Genomic DNA, 15767 nt, shown 5'->3' with positions numbered 1-15767 from the left:
TGGACAAGTCCAGAGTTGAATATTATCTTCCAGAATTTAGACAAAAAGCTTGGACCACAGCAGAAGTTAGATGAAATACATGAGACTGAGCTGATGAAATAAAATTTTATGGCTTTTGCCTAAAATAATACTGATCTTTTTCTATGCTCTGTAGTCCAGAGATAAGGATTTTTTTCTTCTCTTGAATTGTTGGCAGATCCAGGTAACTACTATTTGAACAGAATCCTAACCTGTTTCCTGGCTTTAAGTCTTAAGCAAAACTTTCTTAACATTTTTAAATTTTGATTTATTAAAGCTAAAACTGCCTTTCTTGAAATTAAAAAACATACTAAAAATACCTATTTAATGACCACAGTAAGCTAGAGAGCCTCAGCTAGGTGCTATTTTATAGTATATTCATTCTACTCACAATTTCATGCCTAAAGTCAAACATTTTTTACAGATATTTATATATCAGCTGAACTTGCTATTGAAAGTAGTTAGATCAATTAAGATATTTTGTTAACCAATAAAATGTGGGAGAAAAAAATGGAAAGCAACTACAGATACTGGAGATAGAGTGGGAGGAGGATGGGCTAAGACAGAGGGTGAGAAATATATATATATATATATATATATATTTCAGAGGGGGGAAAATATAAACACACACACACACACACACACACATATATATATATGAAACTAGAAATGGAAAATTATTGATGATAACATGTATGATTAAGCTACTATGCAGCATCTTCTGGATGGGAAATTACTTTATATAAATATAATGTAATATATTTATAAATATATATACATTTATAAGAAATGGAAAATTATGTGATGATAACATGTATGACTAAGCCACTATACAGTGTATTCTGGATGGAAAACTGCATCTTGTATGCTGTGGTGATGTTCAGTGAATGAGTGCAAAATAAATAATTAATACTAAAAAACAAATAAAAGTTTTGTAGAATTTAGAAGTGAAGCCATTAAGACCTGGGCTTTTCTTCGTTAGGAGGTTATTTACTACTGATTCAATCTCATGGTTTGTTATGGGTCTATTCAGGTTTTCTATATCCTCCTGATTCAATCTTGGTAGAGTATATGCATCCAGGAATTTGTCCATCTGCTCCATGTTCTCTTGTTTGTTGGCATATGGTCATTCATAGTATCTTCTAATGTTTTGTATTTCTATTATGTCTATTGTAATGTTGCCTGTTTCATCATGTATTTGATTATCTGGTTTCTTTCTTTCTTCTTCTTTATTAGACTAGTTAATGGTGTGTCAATCTTGTTGATGTTTTAAAAAAATCAGCTTTTGCTTTCATTTATTTTCTGTATAGTGTGTTTATTTTCTATTTCATTTATTTCTGCTCAAATATTATGATTTTTTTTTTGCCTGGCATTTGTTGTTGTTGTTGTTGTTTTTCCAATTCCCTGAGATATGATGTTAGGTTGTCTATTTGCTACTTTTCCATCTTTTTTTTTATGCACATTGATTGCTATAAATTTCCCTCTTATAACTGCTTTTGCTGTATCCCATTGATAATGGAAACTCGTGTACTCATCATTTGCTTCCATATTTTTTTTTTTATTTCAAACTTAATCTCTTCAGTGGTTAAGAATTCACTCAGAAGTAGGTTGTTTAGTTTCCATATGTTTGTATATTTTCGAGGGTGTTTCTTAAAATTAATATTGAGTTTAATTTCATCATGGTCAGAGAAGTTGCTGGATATAGTTTCTATGCCTTTGAATCTGTAAAGGCTTGATTTGTGTCCTATCAATCTTTGAAAAGTTTCCATGAGAAAAATGTGTATTTTGTGGTCTTAGGGTGGAAGGTTCTATAGATATCTGCCAAGCCCATTCAATTTATAGTATCGTTTAGGTCCTGTATCTCTCTATTTATTTTTTGTCTAGAAGATCTGTCTAAAGGAGATAATGGGGTGTTGAGATCCCCAACAATACAGTGTTACCCCTATCTCTCCTTTTAGTTCCAGCAGTCTTTCCTTCATATATTTAGGTGCTCCTGAGTTGGGTGCATAGTTCTAAGTGTTATGTCTTCTTGCTGAATTAACCTATTTACTATTATATAATGCCCTTCTTTGTCCTTTCTTACAGTCTTTGTCTGGAAGCCTATTTTGTCTGAAATCAGTATCGCAACTCCAGCCCCTTTTTTATTTCCATTTGGATGGAATATCTTTATCCAGCCCTTCACTTTTAGTCTTTGTATGTCTTTATCCATAAGGTGTGTTTCCTGTAGGCAACAGATAGAAGATTTATGTTTTTTTAAACCATTCAGCCAGTCTGTTTTTCTTCATTGGAGAATTTAATCCATTAACATTCAGTGTTATTATCAATATTCCCAGACCTTTCCTATCATTAAGTGAACCATTTTCTTATGTGGTTTTGCTCTCTTATAACTGTCTGACTGACTTTTTATTATTCCTGGCATAGCACTCCCTTCAGAACCTCTTGAAGAATAACTCCTCTCCCTCCACAGAGAATACAAGGAAACTCATGGAAATGTCTGATAAAGAATTTTAAATATTCATAGTGAGAAAGCTAACAGAGATGCAAGAGAAGAGAGACAATGAACTCTAGAAGGTACAAGAGAAAAGAGATGAGTTACAAGAGGTAAGGAAGTTCCTGCATAATCTAAAAGAAAAGATATACATTATAAAAAAGAATCAAACAGAATTGTTAGAGATGAAGGCTATAAAACAGGAAATCAAAAATTTCCTTAAAAATATTTGAAGCAGACTAGATCATTAAGAATATCAAATCTCAGATGTAGAAGATAGAACCTCTGACCTAGAAAAATTCACCATAAGAACTGAGAATATAAATTTTAAAAAAATGAGAATAGCATACAAGTAATACTAGATACCAGTAAATGCCCAAACATATGAATCATCAGTATCTCAGAAGGTAAAGAAACTAATAAGGAGATTTATAACCTAATCCATGAAACCCTGGAAGAAAACTTTCCAAATCTAGAGAGACACTCAAATATCCAGACTCAAGAAATACAAAGGGCCTCACATAGAATCTACCCAAAAAGATCTTCCCTGTCAAAGGGCCTCACATAGAATCTACCCAAAAAGTTCTTCCCTGTGGCACATCATAGCAAGATTGACCAAAACCACAGAGACAAGATACTAAAATTGGCAAGAGAGAAACATCAAGTTACTTTCAAAGGATATCCCATCAGGCTAACATCGGACCTCTTGTTGGAAATAATGCAAGCAAGGAAAGAATGGGAAAATATATTCAAAGTGTTAAGTGAAAAACAATTTCAACCAAGAATACTATATTCAGCAAGATTATCTGTTGTATGAGAAGAAAAGATATAAACATTCTCAGATAAACAAAACCTGAAAGAATTTATCAATACCAGACCAGCATTTCGAGAAATACTGAAGGGAGTGCTATACCAGGAAAACTAAAGACAGACAGAAATAAGAGAACAAGAAATGACCAAGAGTAAGGCCAACTTAGTGGTAGGGACAAGTTCGGAAATATCAATAATAATGTTAAAGGCTAACTTTCAGGATTTAAGTGGAAAGATCAGACCAAAGTAACATTGCAAATTCAATAGAAGAAATATCGATTACATGGGTCTGAACAAGTGAAATAGAATTTTTTTTCTTTAGACTAAAACATTACTGGTTTTCTTCAATGCTTTGACTTCCATATTTAAGGATTTTTGTCTTCTCTTGAACTGACAGGTTCATCTACCTACTATTTGAACTGAATCCTAACCCTCTTCCTGGCTTTAAGTTTTAAGCAAATTTCTCTTAATATTTTTTTATTTTGATCTATTAAAACTAAAACTGTTCTTCTTGAAATTAAAAAAATGCATTAAAAATACCTATTAATACCCATTTAATGCCTGCAGTAAGCTATATAGCCCCAGTGAGGTGCTACTTTATAGTATGTTCACTTTACTCACTGAAGTTTATGCCTAAAGTCAGACAGGTGTTCAAAGATATGTATAGATCAGCTGTGCTTGCTATTAAAATTTTAATTAAGATACTTAGTGAATCAATAGAACATTAAAAAAAAGGCATGAGAACAACTGTAGATACTAGAGACAGTGTGGGAGATGGAGGGAATTAACAGAGGGTGAGAGGTAGGGAATCAAAGGGGAAAGAAAAGCAAAATACGTAAGAAACAAGAAATAGAAATTATTTGTTGATGATAATATCCTTGATTGCACCAATATACAATGTACTCTGTATAAAAAATTTCATTTTGTATACTACATTGATATACAGTGAATGACTGTAAACAACTTAAAATTTTTAAAATTCAACAGGAAAAAAAAAATAAGAGCATGTTTAGCCCTAGAACACCCCCATGGTACGCACAATCATCTCGAAAATGTTGAACTTTACCTGAGCCCAGGATATAGGAAACATGACATCCTATATAAAAAGACATCCCTCTCTCACGTTTTTGTTCTCGGAAATGGCTTACTGTAAGGAATTATCCTTCTCCATATGACTTTAAGAAAACTCAAATGACCCCTCATTTTCCTAAGACAACCGAGACACAGTCCTCTAATTGTCCTTTTTATCTTAAATGATTAGGTGAAGTTTATTCCCCATTTGTCAGTCAGAAGACAAGGTTTGCTAACTTGACTTAACCAAGCATCTTATGGTACTCTCCTTCCCCCAGCATCTTCAGAGGGTAACACTCCTTATTAGTTTCTTTACCTTAACACTGAGGGTAAACAAGCATTGCAAAATAGAACAACCTTCCTGAAGACCCTTCTGAAAATCTGCTGACAGTGAGGAAACACATTCCTGGGCAATATCTGATCACACCATCTGCTCATCTCATCTTTCACACTGAGTCCTTCCAGTTCTGTCCTCCTCCCTAGAAAACAACATTTTTTCCTCCTTGACTTCTAAGATACCCGCCAACGCTGTGCTTGGAGCATTCTCTTTTATCGCTATAATCATTTTAAATAAAGTCTTTCTCTAGCTAAGTCAAGGTTTGTTTTGTTTTGTTTTGTTTTGTTTTGGAAGTCCTCATATATCAGTGTCCTGAAGTCCCTCTCCCTCTCTCTGTCTCTCTGTCTCTACCTGGTGAGTGCATATACCACCTAACAAATAAAATCTATATATATACTTTAAAAAGAAAAAAGTGAATTGATCATGCTATTCAAATGATGAATGTACTGGGTTGGGTGCAGCATCAGATTTTTACCTTTTGGAAAAATAATGCTCATTTGTTCTAGATGCTTTAAAATGTTGTATTCCATATCTGTGCTTGGAACCCAGGTTTGACCCATGAAATACTTGGGAAACTGAGGGCCCAGATCCATGACCCAGTGTTTAATGGACTGTCACTAAAAAGCTCAGGATCGAGAAAATTGCCTGGTCATTGGAGGCAAGCCCACAGTTTGGACTAGCTATGTAAGGTCATGGACAGTGGCCAGGTATCTGAACAGTGGCCAGGTATCTGAACAGTGGCCAGGTGTCTTCTGTCTTGATTATTGGTAAAGCTGCTTGGGCTGACATGTCTAGGTTCTATATGAACTCTGTTGTACTCTCGATTTGATGACATCAGTGTTATTCATGAAATTCTGACCGGGGTTTTGAGTTGGTGGCTGGTATGAAGGTGGCATAGAACAGGTATAAAGGATCATAGATGAGGAACCAAGAGCTCTCTTGGGAACTACACAATGAGCAGGGTCTTGTGGCAGTGGTGTGTGTGTGTGTGTGTGTGTGTGTGTGTGTGTGTGTATGTGTGTGTATGTGTGTTCAGAGGAAGCAGTACACAGGAAAGGAGCTAGCCAACTTCTGGGTTTTAAGTTCTTTCCTTCCAAAAGTATCCATTTTCATATCTTGTAACCTAACTGGAAAAATAACCCTTCCATCTTCCTTGTTGATGGCCATACATCTGTGAGAAACAAGAGTAGTCTCAGTAAGGTCCTATTGCCCTAATCACTGTCCTCAGGATCTGCCACCTTGGGGAACAGGCAGAGCCTGGGAGTAGCAGTAGTTGACTTTGCAGACCTTTGGTACTTTCTCCTGACATATCCAAAGGAATTGTACATACTACAGCCATGACTTCCCTGCACTGCCCTTGACTGGACGGGAAGGGTATGACACACCTGGCTGTACTGAAGTGTGTCACTTTCTTCCTTTGTGTGTGTGTGTATGTGTGTGTATGTGTGTTCAGAGGAAGCAGTACACAGGAAAGGAGCTAGCCAACTTCTGGGTTTTAAGTTCTTTCCTTCCAAAAGTATCCATTTTCATATCTTGTAACCTAACTGGAAAAATAACCCTTCCATCTTCCTTGTTGATGGCCATACATCTGTGAGAAACAAGAGTAGTCTCAGTAAGGTCCTATTGCCCTAATCACTGTCCTCAGGATCTGCCACCTTGGGGAACAGGCAGAGCCTGGGAGTAGCAGTAGTTGACTTTGCAGACCTTTGGTACTTTCTCCTGACATATCCAAAGGAATTGTACATACTACAGCCATGACTTCCCTGCACTGCCCTTGACTGGACGGGAAGGGTATGACACACCTGGCTGTACTGAAGAGGAGGGTAGCAAAGAGAAAAGACTGGGACATGCTGGCTCTGCCTTCCAAGGCAGAAAGTGGGGAACATGGAACAGACTCTAACTTTTCAGTAACTTGAACAGCCTTCTCCTTGAGGGTGGCCCATCCCCCTTCACCACTCCCTGCCCTCATCCTTATCTAGTTTACAGGCTGGTCCCAGCTCCAAAGACTCTATTGTTGATTGGCTGCAATAATGGTTCCAACTGTACCTGCCTCCCTGTGTTCATGTCCTTTGCAATATGGCATCTCATCCAGAGATGAAATTCATTTACCAACTCTTGCCTCTAGGCTAGCCTCATTTCTTGCTTTGGCTGAGAGAATGTGGCAGAAGTGATAGCGTGCCAGTTCTGAGCTTTAGTCTTAAGAGCTCTTGTGAACTTCTACTTTGTCCTGGACCCTTTTATGGTCCTGTGAATCATCCTGGACCAGCCTGTGGGAGGAAGGAAACAAAGTGGCTCCTTTCACCACCACTGACCTTGCTTGAAGTTGTCAGTCCCCAGAAGAGCCACCTACCTGACCTGTACTTGACCATAGGTATGACCAACCCATCTGAGACTAGAAAAAACACTCAGCTAAGCACAGTCAAAACTGATGACCTGTAAAATTATAAGCTAAATGGATGATTGTTGTTTTAAGCCACTAAATTTTTAGATGATTTGGCTTACAGATGACTGATGCAGGTCCTAGCGAGAGTAGGTAAAAAGGAAGGCCTGTGCTATTGGTGAGGATGGGAGTTGAGATCCAAGAGTTACCTGAAACCAGGAAGTCTCTGCAACTAGTATTTACCTTGAGGATCCCCTGCAGACTACGTAAGGGAAGCCAAGCAGAAGGAGGCTGGGTCGCCCTTGGTAGGGGTGAAAAGGATAGGATACTTGTATATGCTGGGGAACAAATAAAATTTTAATAATGTTAACGAGCAGTTTTGTGCATGTACTTTTTCCAGATACTGTCTTCTTCCAGGCTGCTGATCTTGGTCACATCACTGGGGTGGAGTCCTCGTGATATGAAATCCTGGCTCATTAGCATTAGGTCTCCAGGAAATTCAGCTAAGTGGAAAAGGTTTCGGTTTGTTAAGCCTACAACGGATCGTTCCCATTTTTTTGTGGGAAGAAATGGTTTGCAATCTTTCGAACGGTACGTGAAACACTGTTTTGGTTCGTCTGACTTGAAAATTACGTTCATTTTAATTTCTTTTCTTTCTGTGACTTTTCTCTCTTTCTCCTCATTCTCGTCATTAGTAGTTGTTTCATAGGTGGTGTCATAGTCGTCCTCTTCCTCGGCCTTGTCTTTTTCCATTATGTCCAGCCCCATTCTAGACAGACATGCAGAGCTCCTAAGCCTTTCAATATAGGGTAGAAGCTGATTATTTCTCAGGGCTCGTGCAAGCTTCATTCTTTCTATGTGCCTGCTGATATTGATCTTCTCTCGTTGTGACATTTTAAACTCCTCTGGGGGCATGACTACCCTTGCTGTCCACATTTTTTCATGGGGTCCGCAAGTAGCACAAGAAGCGGATTGTTGTTTATTATATTCCATTGCCCGCTTGTAGTCTGGAGACAGCAATTTTAGTTTCTTGAGCATTTTCCGTTCTTCCTCTTGCTTAAAAGTCAAAAGTCTTCTTGCTGCTACAGTGTGAATGCCACCTAGACGCTTAACAGTGAGAGGGTAGGTATTAAACAATGGCACGGGGGATGTAGCACTCACAGAAAGAATTACCTAGTGACTGCTTCTCTTCCCATTACTAAGTGTTTGAGCCCCTGTGTAGTAGGAAGGAGGGTGGACCTTTAGGGTAAGACAAGCCTGAGTTCAGATCTTATCTCTTTCTGTTTTAGTCTATTATTGAGTTTCTAACAGAAATACTTGAAATTAGGTGACTTTAAGAAAATAGTGATTCTGGTGACTAGAACATGATCAACAAAAGCAGAGAGATTGTGGGTGCATGCAGAGAGAGAGAGACTCCTCCGCGGCTCTCTCTTTCATGACAACCAGCTCTCATGAGAACAAATCCCTTTCCATGAGACCTAGAACTCACTGGGTCCCTAGAGACATCATTCATCTCTTCATGAGAGTGTTTCCATGATCCAGTCACCACCAACTAAGCCATACCTCTCAAACTCCAACAATCTGGAGACCAATTCAAAAACATGAACCTTAGGGGTACAAATCATTAGCCAGACCCTGACTTAACCTCTCCCCTACTATGAGTTTGAAAGAATGTTTTGACCTTACAGAGTCAATATGGGGCTTCAACTAGACAACGTATATAAAACCAACCAGTGCAAGGTAGGAGCTCAAGACATGGCAATTTTCACCTTTTGTTATTACTTACAGTTACATTGCTAATTGCAACTTTGAAATAAGAATATTTTGCTGTGCAACAATTTTTCAAACCACTAGAATACTCAAGTCACCTTGGGTCTATTGTTTGCAGATTTTTTTTTTTTTTTTTGCTAATGGTTTTTGAAACTTTTACTCCCTCTAGCTAAACCGGCTGGCTTCAGTGGGGCTTCTCGGGGTGTAAACTTCAGAAAACTTACTAGGATCTCTTTTTCCAAGGGGGAGTACTTCCCAAGGGCAATGCGTGGATCTGATTTGTAGAACTTGGTCCATATCCTAGAAGGCAGAGAAGTAGGAGTATTAGAACTCCAGAAAGGGTCTTTCTGATTTACCTTCCTAGAGTAAAAAACCTCACAAAGGGTGATTCTACATTGAGGCCACCAAGAGCAGGGATTTTTGTGGTTGCTCCTTCATTTGGCAACATTCTGATATGAAAGGATCAGAAATACTACATCATACTCACCCTAATGGTGAAACAAAACGTAGATCCTCCTGGTAGCACGAGAAGTCTTTATCCTGAAAGGAATAGCTGGTATTAAATATTCTGTCTGTCTTTTCATTCATCTTACTTGACTTTCCCTCTGCAATATTCCTTTCTTGAGTCCATGGGTCTCTAGCCCTTTGTCTTCCGCTCCACTGACAGCCATTTTCCCGTTCTCTGATCATACTCTGGCAAAAAGGCTAGGATAGGAGGTGTTAATGCCTGAAGTTTGTTTCTTAGACAATTAAATGGGTGCCCAAAGGCCAGTCACAAACATTTATTGCATCATAACTGGCCTACTTTGGGGCTATTGTGAGGTCTGAGTTTAAGGCAGCAAATGATCCCCTGGGGTGAAGTGAATACACACTACCATGCTCCTAGCATGTTGGAGTCCAGAATGGGCAAAGAGTGTGTCTGGGAGATTGTCTGACCTCACAAGTCCATAAAGATTACTCAGTTATTGTAGATGAAGACCCAGTCTCTCCCTGTTTCTGGTATTTGTCTCTCCAACCTTAGCTCCTCATACTCAATCAATGCCACTCTATCCATGGTTCTCAGGCCAAGCATTAAAGCTACTGTTCATGTCCTCCCCCATGTCTTGAATATCTCTCTGTCCCTTGGCAACAGGCTTGTCTCTCAGAGCTCAGCTCCATGGCTGCCTCCTCTGTACATCTCTTTGCAGAATAATTCACCTGTTTGTCAGTGTTCTTCCTGTTTCATGCTATGGTGCTTTATGACATATTGACCTGATGGTCCAATACATTTCTCTGTCCCTCTACTTGAAAGCAAGTACCAACAGCATCTTCTTACTTTGCGGTGTGTTTGTTTACAAAGGGCCTGGTATAGAACAGATGCACAGCTTACCGTGCCCATAAAAATGGTGCTTAAACTTAAGAATGTAAAGTTTTCCTATGAAAATGACGTAGTGGGTTGTTGGAAAAGTCATGACTTATTTTTATGTTTTTCTGTGCAAAAATGTGTTATAACTTTTCCAACAACCCAATATATGATAAGATCCTTGATCTGCATGTATACCCTGAAAAATCATATTGTAGGCTATAGAGATGTACAATAATTAAATGTAAATAAGAAATCATAAAATAAAAATGAAAAAATAAAATATTTATAAAAATTTTTTAAATGCTGCTGGGTTCCTGGTCAAAGATAGAATCAAATACGTTTCTGATGGCAGGGGCCAGATGGGGGCACGGTGGTAAAACATGACCCTCGGAGGTTGACCCATTTGGGATGGTTCCAGGTTTACACCCAGAGTACACAGGAACAGGCATGCTTATTATCCAGGGCTGGCTGAAGGCTGGAGGGTGGATCACAGGCTCGAGACCCTATTGGGGATTCTTTCTCTCTCTCTCATTTGTGGTGGAAAAAAAATAAACTTAAAAAAAAAGAGAATATTGTTGGCTGGAATAGGTGTTGCCATAATTCATGTGGAAGATGTATGGTAATACATTAGATTGCTGGAAAAGTCATGATGTACTTTTCTATGTTTTACTGTGCAAAAATGTTTCACTTTTCTAAAAACCCAATATACAAAAAATTACAAATGCATTTACCTTTTGGTCCAATTATGTGTACAATATAAAGTGGGCACAAGGCTAATCAATACAGTCTTGTTTAGAGTAACAAACCTAATGGCAAGTGTCCATTAACAGAGGACTGGCCAGAGAGTTATGGTTAACCATACATATAGATGCACAGGACTATAGGAATAATAAAGATAGAGGAAGGAAGATCACTATGTACATGGAAATATCTCCAAGAAATAGTTCTAACTGTAAATTACTATTTGTACTGAGAAGGAAAAAAATAAGCACATATATTTGTATATGCATAAAGACACGGGGAGAACAATTATCTGAGATAGATACCTAACAGATGAGGGAATGGTGGAAATGAGTGTTTTTATTGCATACATTATTGCATTGCTTAAATTTAGAAACATGTGACTGTATTATGGATTTGAAAAAAAATGATCAATGAGCAAAAATAAATAAATAAATAAAGCATCTCATGAAAAGGATTGCCACACTATGACTGAGAAGTACCTGTGCTGAAACTTCTTATCTCTGCCAGAAACTCACAGCAGAGATGTTTAGTCTTGGTGGAGTGCTCCTAACAATGTAGCCGTCTGTAATATAGAAGGTCTCCTTCCTTCCACACAGACAAAGAGTGAACCCAGAAATCAGCAGAGGGACTCTAAATCGTGAATAAAATGACTCCTATGCTACATTCATTGACATCCCCATTTGTTTTACACTTGACTGCTAATTAAATGTGATCTTGAACAAGCCGTACGATACCTACCACATTGTATGTAATCAACAAATAGTTATGGAACAATCAATAAATGATACATAATGGAATATTGTGGAAACACCAGAAGTCAAGTTAAAAATTTCTAGTAATATATTCATGATATAATGTGATGAGAGAAAGAAGGCATAATGTTAAATTATATGGGGTATGAGTTGGAAACTGTAAATATAAAATTATGCATGGGAAAAAGGATTAAAAGAAAATATACAGTGTCATCAGTGGTTACTTCAGGTTGTGGGCTTCTAAGAATATTCCAGAGCTGGCAATACGCTTACAGTCTGGTCACCTCCAGATATTTACATGGAGGAGCTATGGCCCATCATGACAGGTACAGGCAGAAAGGGTGTAGGTCACGCTCCTCCAGACATGGGCATAAGGAAGATTAGAACGAACATGCTTGGGAGGGATAGCATAATGGCAACATAGCTCTACTCTGTGGCAAAATCAATTTTGCCCCCCCCCACACACACACACTGAGTTCCACAAACTTCTGCTTTTAGCTCACTTCCTTTTCTTACCTTCTTTCTCACATTTCCATTCCCAGGCTTTTTGCTTTATATTTTTTTTTACAAAGATATGTTCTCCAAATTTTTGTATTAGGTTTTTTTCTCGACTTTTACCTACTTGATTTTATTATTCCTCTTAGTCATAGGCATCAACCTACCTCCGGGTTCATTTTATAATCCTCCCTCTCCCTTTAAGAAAAAAATTTTTCTATTTCTTCCATGAACAAGAGAACCTCCAAAAGGGTCCTGATGCCAGAATTCAACCCCTGCCTTAGCCAGGCCCAGATCATAGACACATACACCTCGAACACCCAGGGAAGTCTCTAGTCCAAAACCCAGAATCTTTCCTTCACAGACCTTCACATTTCACCACTGTTCCACCATCTAGCCCCTTAAATTTTCTTCTTTAAATCCCTTTCATTTTGACTTTACCTTTATGTGTACTTAATATATTTAGCTTGTAGCATTTACATATATTTCATCCATTCTTAATATTTTTGAAGTTTGACCATATTATATCAAGTAGTCCAGAGAAAAACAAACAATAGGACATGTGTGTATATAGAGACAAATTTATTTTAGAAAATAAACTCATACAATTTTAGAGGCTGGCAATTCCAAATCTGCAGGGTGAGCCAGTAGGCTGGAGATCCAGACAATAGTAAATAGTGTAGTTTAAGGCCAAAAGCCATCTGATGGCAAAATTTCCTCTCATTCAGGAGAGGTCTTTATTTTTTTTCTTGAGAGATTTTTGTTATAGGGCATGAACACTTGCCAGAGAGACAGAGAGAGACAGAAAGTGAGAAATCACCCCTTAGAAGGATGACCGTGCCAGGCTTCTCCTCCATTCTCCTTTTGGGATCTTGGGCGTGCATGCACACACACCTGGCGTGAGATCCAAGACCTGTGTCCAGGACTCGAACCAAGGTCCACCATGTTGGAGTCTAGCCACATGACCACTACGCCATCTGCTGCTCTCAGGAGAGGTCTTATATTTGTATACTACTCAGGCCTTTAATTGATTGAATGAAGCCCACTCACATCAGAGAGGGCAACAGGATTTACTCAAAGTCTACCAATTTAAATGCTAGTCTCAACCGAAAACACCCTCACAGGAACATCTGGAATAGATCAGACCAAATACCTGGGCACCATGGCCTAGTCGATTTGAAACATAAAATTAATCATCACATATATAACTATTATTGATATAAACCCTTTGTCAGTTATATATAAGTATCTACTCTGTGACTCACCTTTCTTTTCCTTTTTTTTTTTTTTTTTTGGAGAGGTTTTTGCTATAAAACATGTGTGCTCTCCAGAAAGAGAGACAGACAGACAGAAAGAAAGAAATCACTGCCCAAAAAGGATGGCCACACCACAATCCCTCTCCTCCATTCTCCTCTTGGGATCTTGGGCACACATGCACATGCACCCGGCATGAGTTTAAGCCACAGGGTCTGGGACTCAAACTGCTGTCAACTACATGGGAGTCCAGTGACATAGCCACTAAGCCAACTGCTGGTCCCACCTTTTTGCTTTCCTAAAGGTGTCTTTTGATGACTAGAACTTCTAATTTTGGGAGATTTTATGTTTATTGTACCTGTGCTCTAATTTATCACCGTTTTTCTTTATGGTTAGTACTTTCTATGTCTTGTTTAAGAAATCATCTCCCCCACCCACCCACCCAGTGGAGTTTGCTGAGCTCAGGGGGCCTGGGGCATGCATTAGACTCTGGGAAAGGGAAAGGTTTGGACATGCCACACGGAAGCTGTAGCTTCTTCCCACCTCAAGGCCCCTTCGGGCTAGGCCAGTGACTGTCTTCTCTCACCTTTCCTCTCGGCAGTGCCAGGTGGCGCCAGTGATTGTGGCCGCGTCCAGGAGGTGACTCCTTGGATTCGAGATGACCAACAGAGAACCTCTTCCCAAAAAGGTTCAACTGAGTGAAAGAGACTTCAAAGTTATGGCCCAAGACAAATTAATTCTGAGATGGTAACAATGTGAAGCGTAAGTGCAAGCTTGGGAGGGCAAGTACACGGATCTTAACTCTAACGATATAACTGGCTTAAGGGAGTCTTAAGAAAAAGTAAAATAGCAACAGCAAGACTCTGCATGTAGGAAAAACAACCTTGTAATGTGACTAGTAACCAAGCAACAAGAGATGCAAGAGTGTACTACTCAAGTCCAGTACCTTAGACAAGTCTAGCAGAGTATTGCCCAACTGAGATCAACAACGGTAGGCCCCGCGATCAGCTTGTTTTTCCAAAAGATGAAAGGTGAACTGGAACAGATGAAAGACAAACTAAAACAAGCCCAAAATGAACGGAGTGCCTGGAAGTTTATGCCTGATAGAAGACTGATAGAGTGAACTCTTCCGAAGAAGTGTCATCTCCGAAAAATTCCCCTCCTGGAACATGTAGACACTTGAGAAATGTTTCTGTTTGAAGAAAATAGAGGGAGAAACAGAAGTCTTATGTCTGTGGCACTCTGCATCTTCAGACTATTTGGAGAAATGAAAACCTAGAGATTTTAAATTATGAACTGAACATGTAAAATTCCAGTAAAATGTAAAGATTCAAGATGTGTGGCTCTTAACCTTGAGCACAGTGACTTAGACACTGATTGTCAGTTTTACCAATAAGACTGTGGACTTCATGACCGCTATTGAACTTCTGGTTAAAACTCAAATAAGGCAAATTTTGCCTTTAAAGGGTTTTTTGCTAAGAACAAACTTACAATAGCCATGAGAGAATCAAATGGTAGATGTCAGTACAAGTAGTGCCTGTATTTAACCATTTAATTGGGGGCTTTGTTTTACTCGATTGAGCCTTAAATCAATGTGGTTTTAATCAATGGTTTGTTCTTTGAATGGTTTCAAAACTGTAGATAATCATTTTTTTAGACAAATTTTTGCTGTAGGGCATGTGCTCTTGCCAGAGAAACAGAAAGTGAGAAATCACCCTTCACCCTTGGAGGAATGGCCACACTGCAATCCCTTCTCCTCCATTTTTCTCTCAGGATTTTGGGCATGCATATGCATATGTGCCCGGCATGAATTTTAAACCACCACGTCCAGGATTCAAACCATGGTCGACTACATAGGAGCCCAGTGAAATAATCAATACACTATCTGCTGGTCCCTGTAGATAATCTTACTGAGGACTGTACAAACATGAATATGTGGTATGAAACTTCAGGTTAAAACTGTGTGAAGAATTATAAACATTTATTTCACTAGTAGATGGTATAAGGACATTGGCTACTGTGTTATTTTTTTCAGTAGTGAACTTTATGGAATGCCCATTCCATTGGGCAGGCACATGTTAAAAGAGCATTGTCATTGGCGTTAATGGGGGAATGTGTTACTTCATGGTATTTGAGTCTTTTGTATTGTACTCCTTTTTTTTTTCAGGAAAAGTCACTGTATCATTTTAATAAAGTAATAGACGATGCATACATTTCTTTTTTTATCATTTATTTATTTATTTTTACATTTTCCCACAAATATTTACTTTACATATCAAAAAATTTTGCTCATACTCCATAGT

The 15767-nt window shown here is 38.5% G+C and overlaps 1 protein-coding gene and 1 pseudogene across 1 annotated transcript; one reads left to right on the top strand and one right to left on the bottom strand.

The window, feature by feature from the left end:
- Nucleotides 1-7444: 7444 nt before the first annotated feature.
- CUNH10orf120 (chromosome unknown C10orf120 homolog) lies at nt 7445-10048 on the bottom strand. The gene is made up of 3 exons (XM_006143933.1): nt 9362-10048; nt 9099-9174; nt 7445-8211 (listed from the first exon to the last, which is right to left on the bottom strand). Exons 1-3 carry the CDS (start codon nt 9562-9564, stop codon nt 7471-7473), a joined length of 1020 nt encoding a protein of 339 aa, XP_006143995.1. The 5' UTR covers nt 9565-10048; the 3' UTR covers nt 7445-7470.
- A 4074-nt stretch (nt 10049-14122) lies between these two features.
- LOC102497197 (pre-mRNA-splicing regulator WTAP-like) lies at nt 14123-14587 on the top strand (annotated as a pseudogene).
- The last annotated feature ends 1180 nt before the right edge of the window (nt 14588-15767 follow it).

This window comes from Tupaia chinensis, unplaced genomic scaffold (genome assembly GCF_000334495.1).
Source record: "Tupaia chinensis unplaced genomic scaffold, TupChi_1.0 Scaffold000113_1, whole genome shotgun sequence".
Classification (NCBI taxonomy): domain Eukaryota; kingdom Metazoa; phylum Chordata; class Mammalia; order Scandentia; family Tupaiidae; genus Tupaia; species Tupaia belangeri.
Note: the sequence above shows the minus strand (reverse complement) of the source record. Positions and strands in the feature narration are given on the sequence as shown.

Coding starts and splice junctions, on each gene's coding strand:
- CUNH10orf120 (XM_006143933.1), bottom strand. CDS start 9,564: ATGATCAGAGAACGGGAAAATGGCTGTCAGTGGAGCGGAAGACAAAGG. Junction 9,175..9,361: donor CGTTTTGTTTCACCATTAGG/GTGAGTATGATG, acceptor TCTGCCTTCTAG/GATATGGACCAAGTTCTACA. Junction 8,212..9,098: donor CCTTGGAAAAAGAGATCCTA/GTAAGTTTTCTG, acceptor CTCACTGTTAAG/CGTCTAGGTGGCATTCACAC.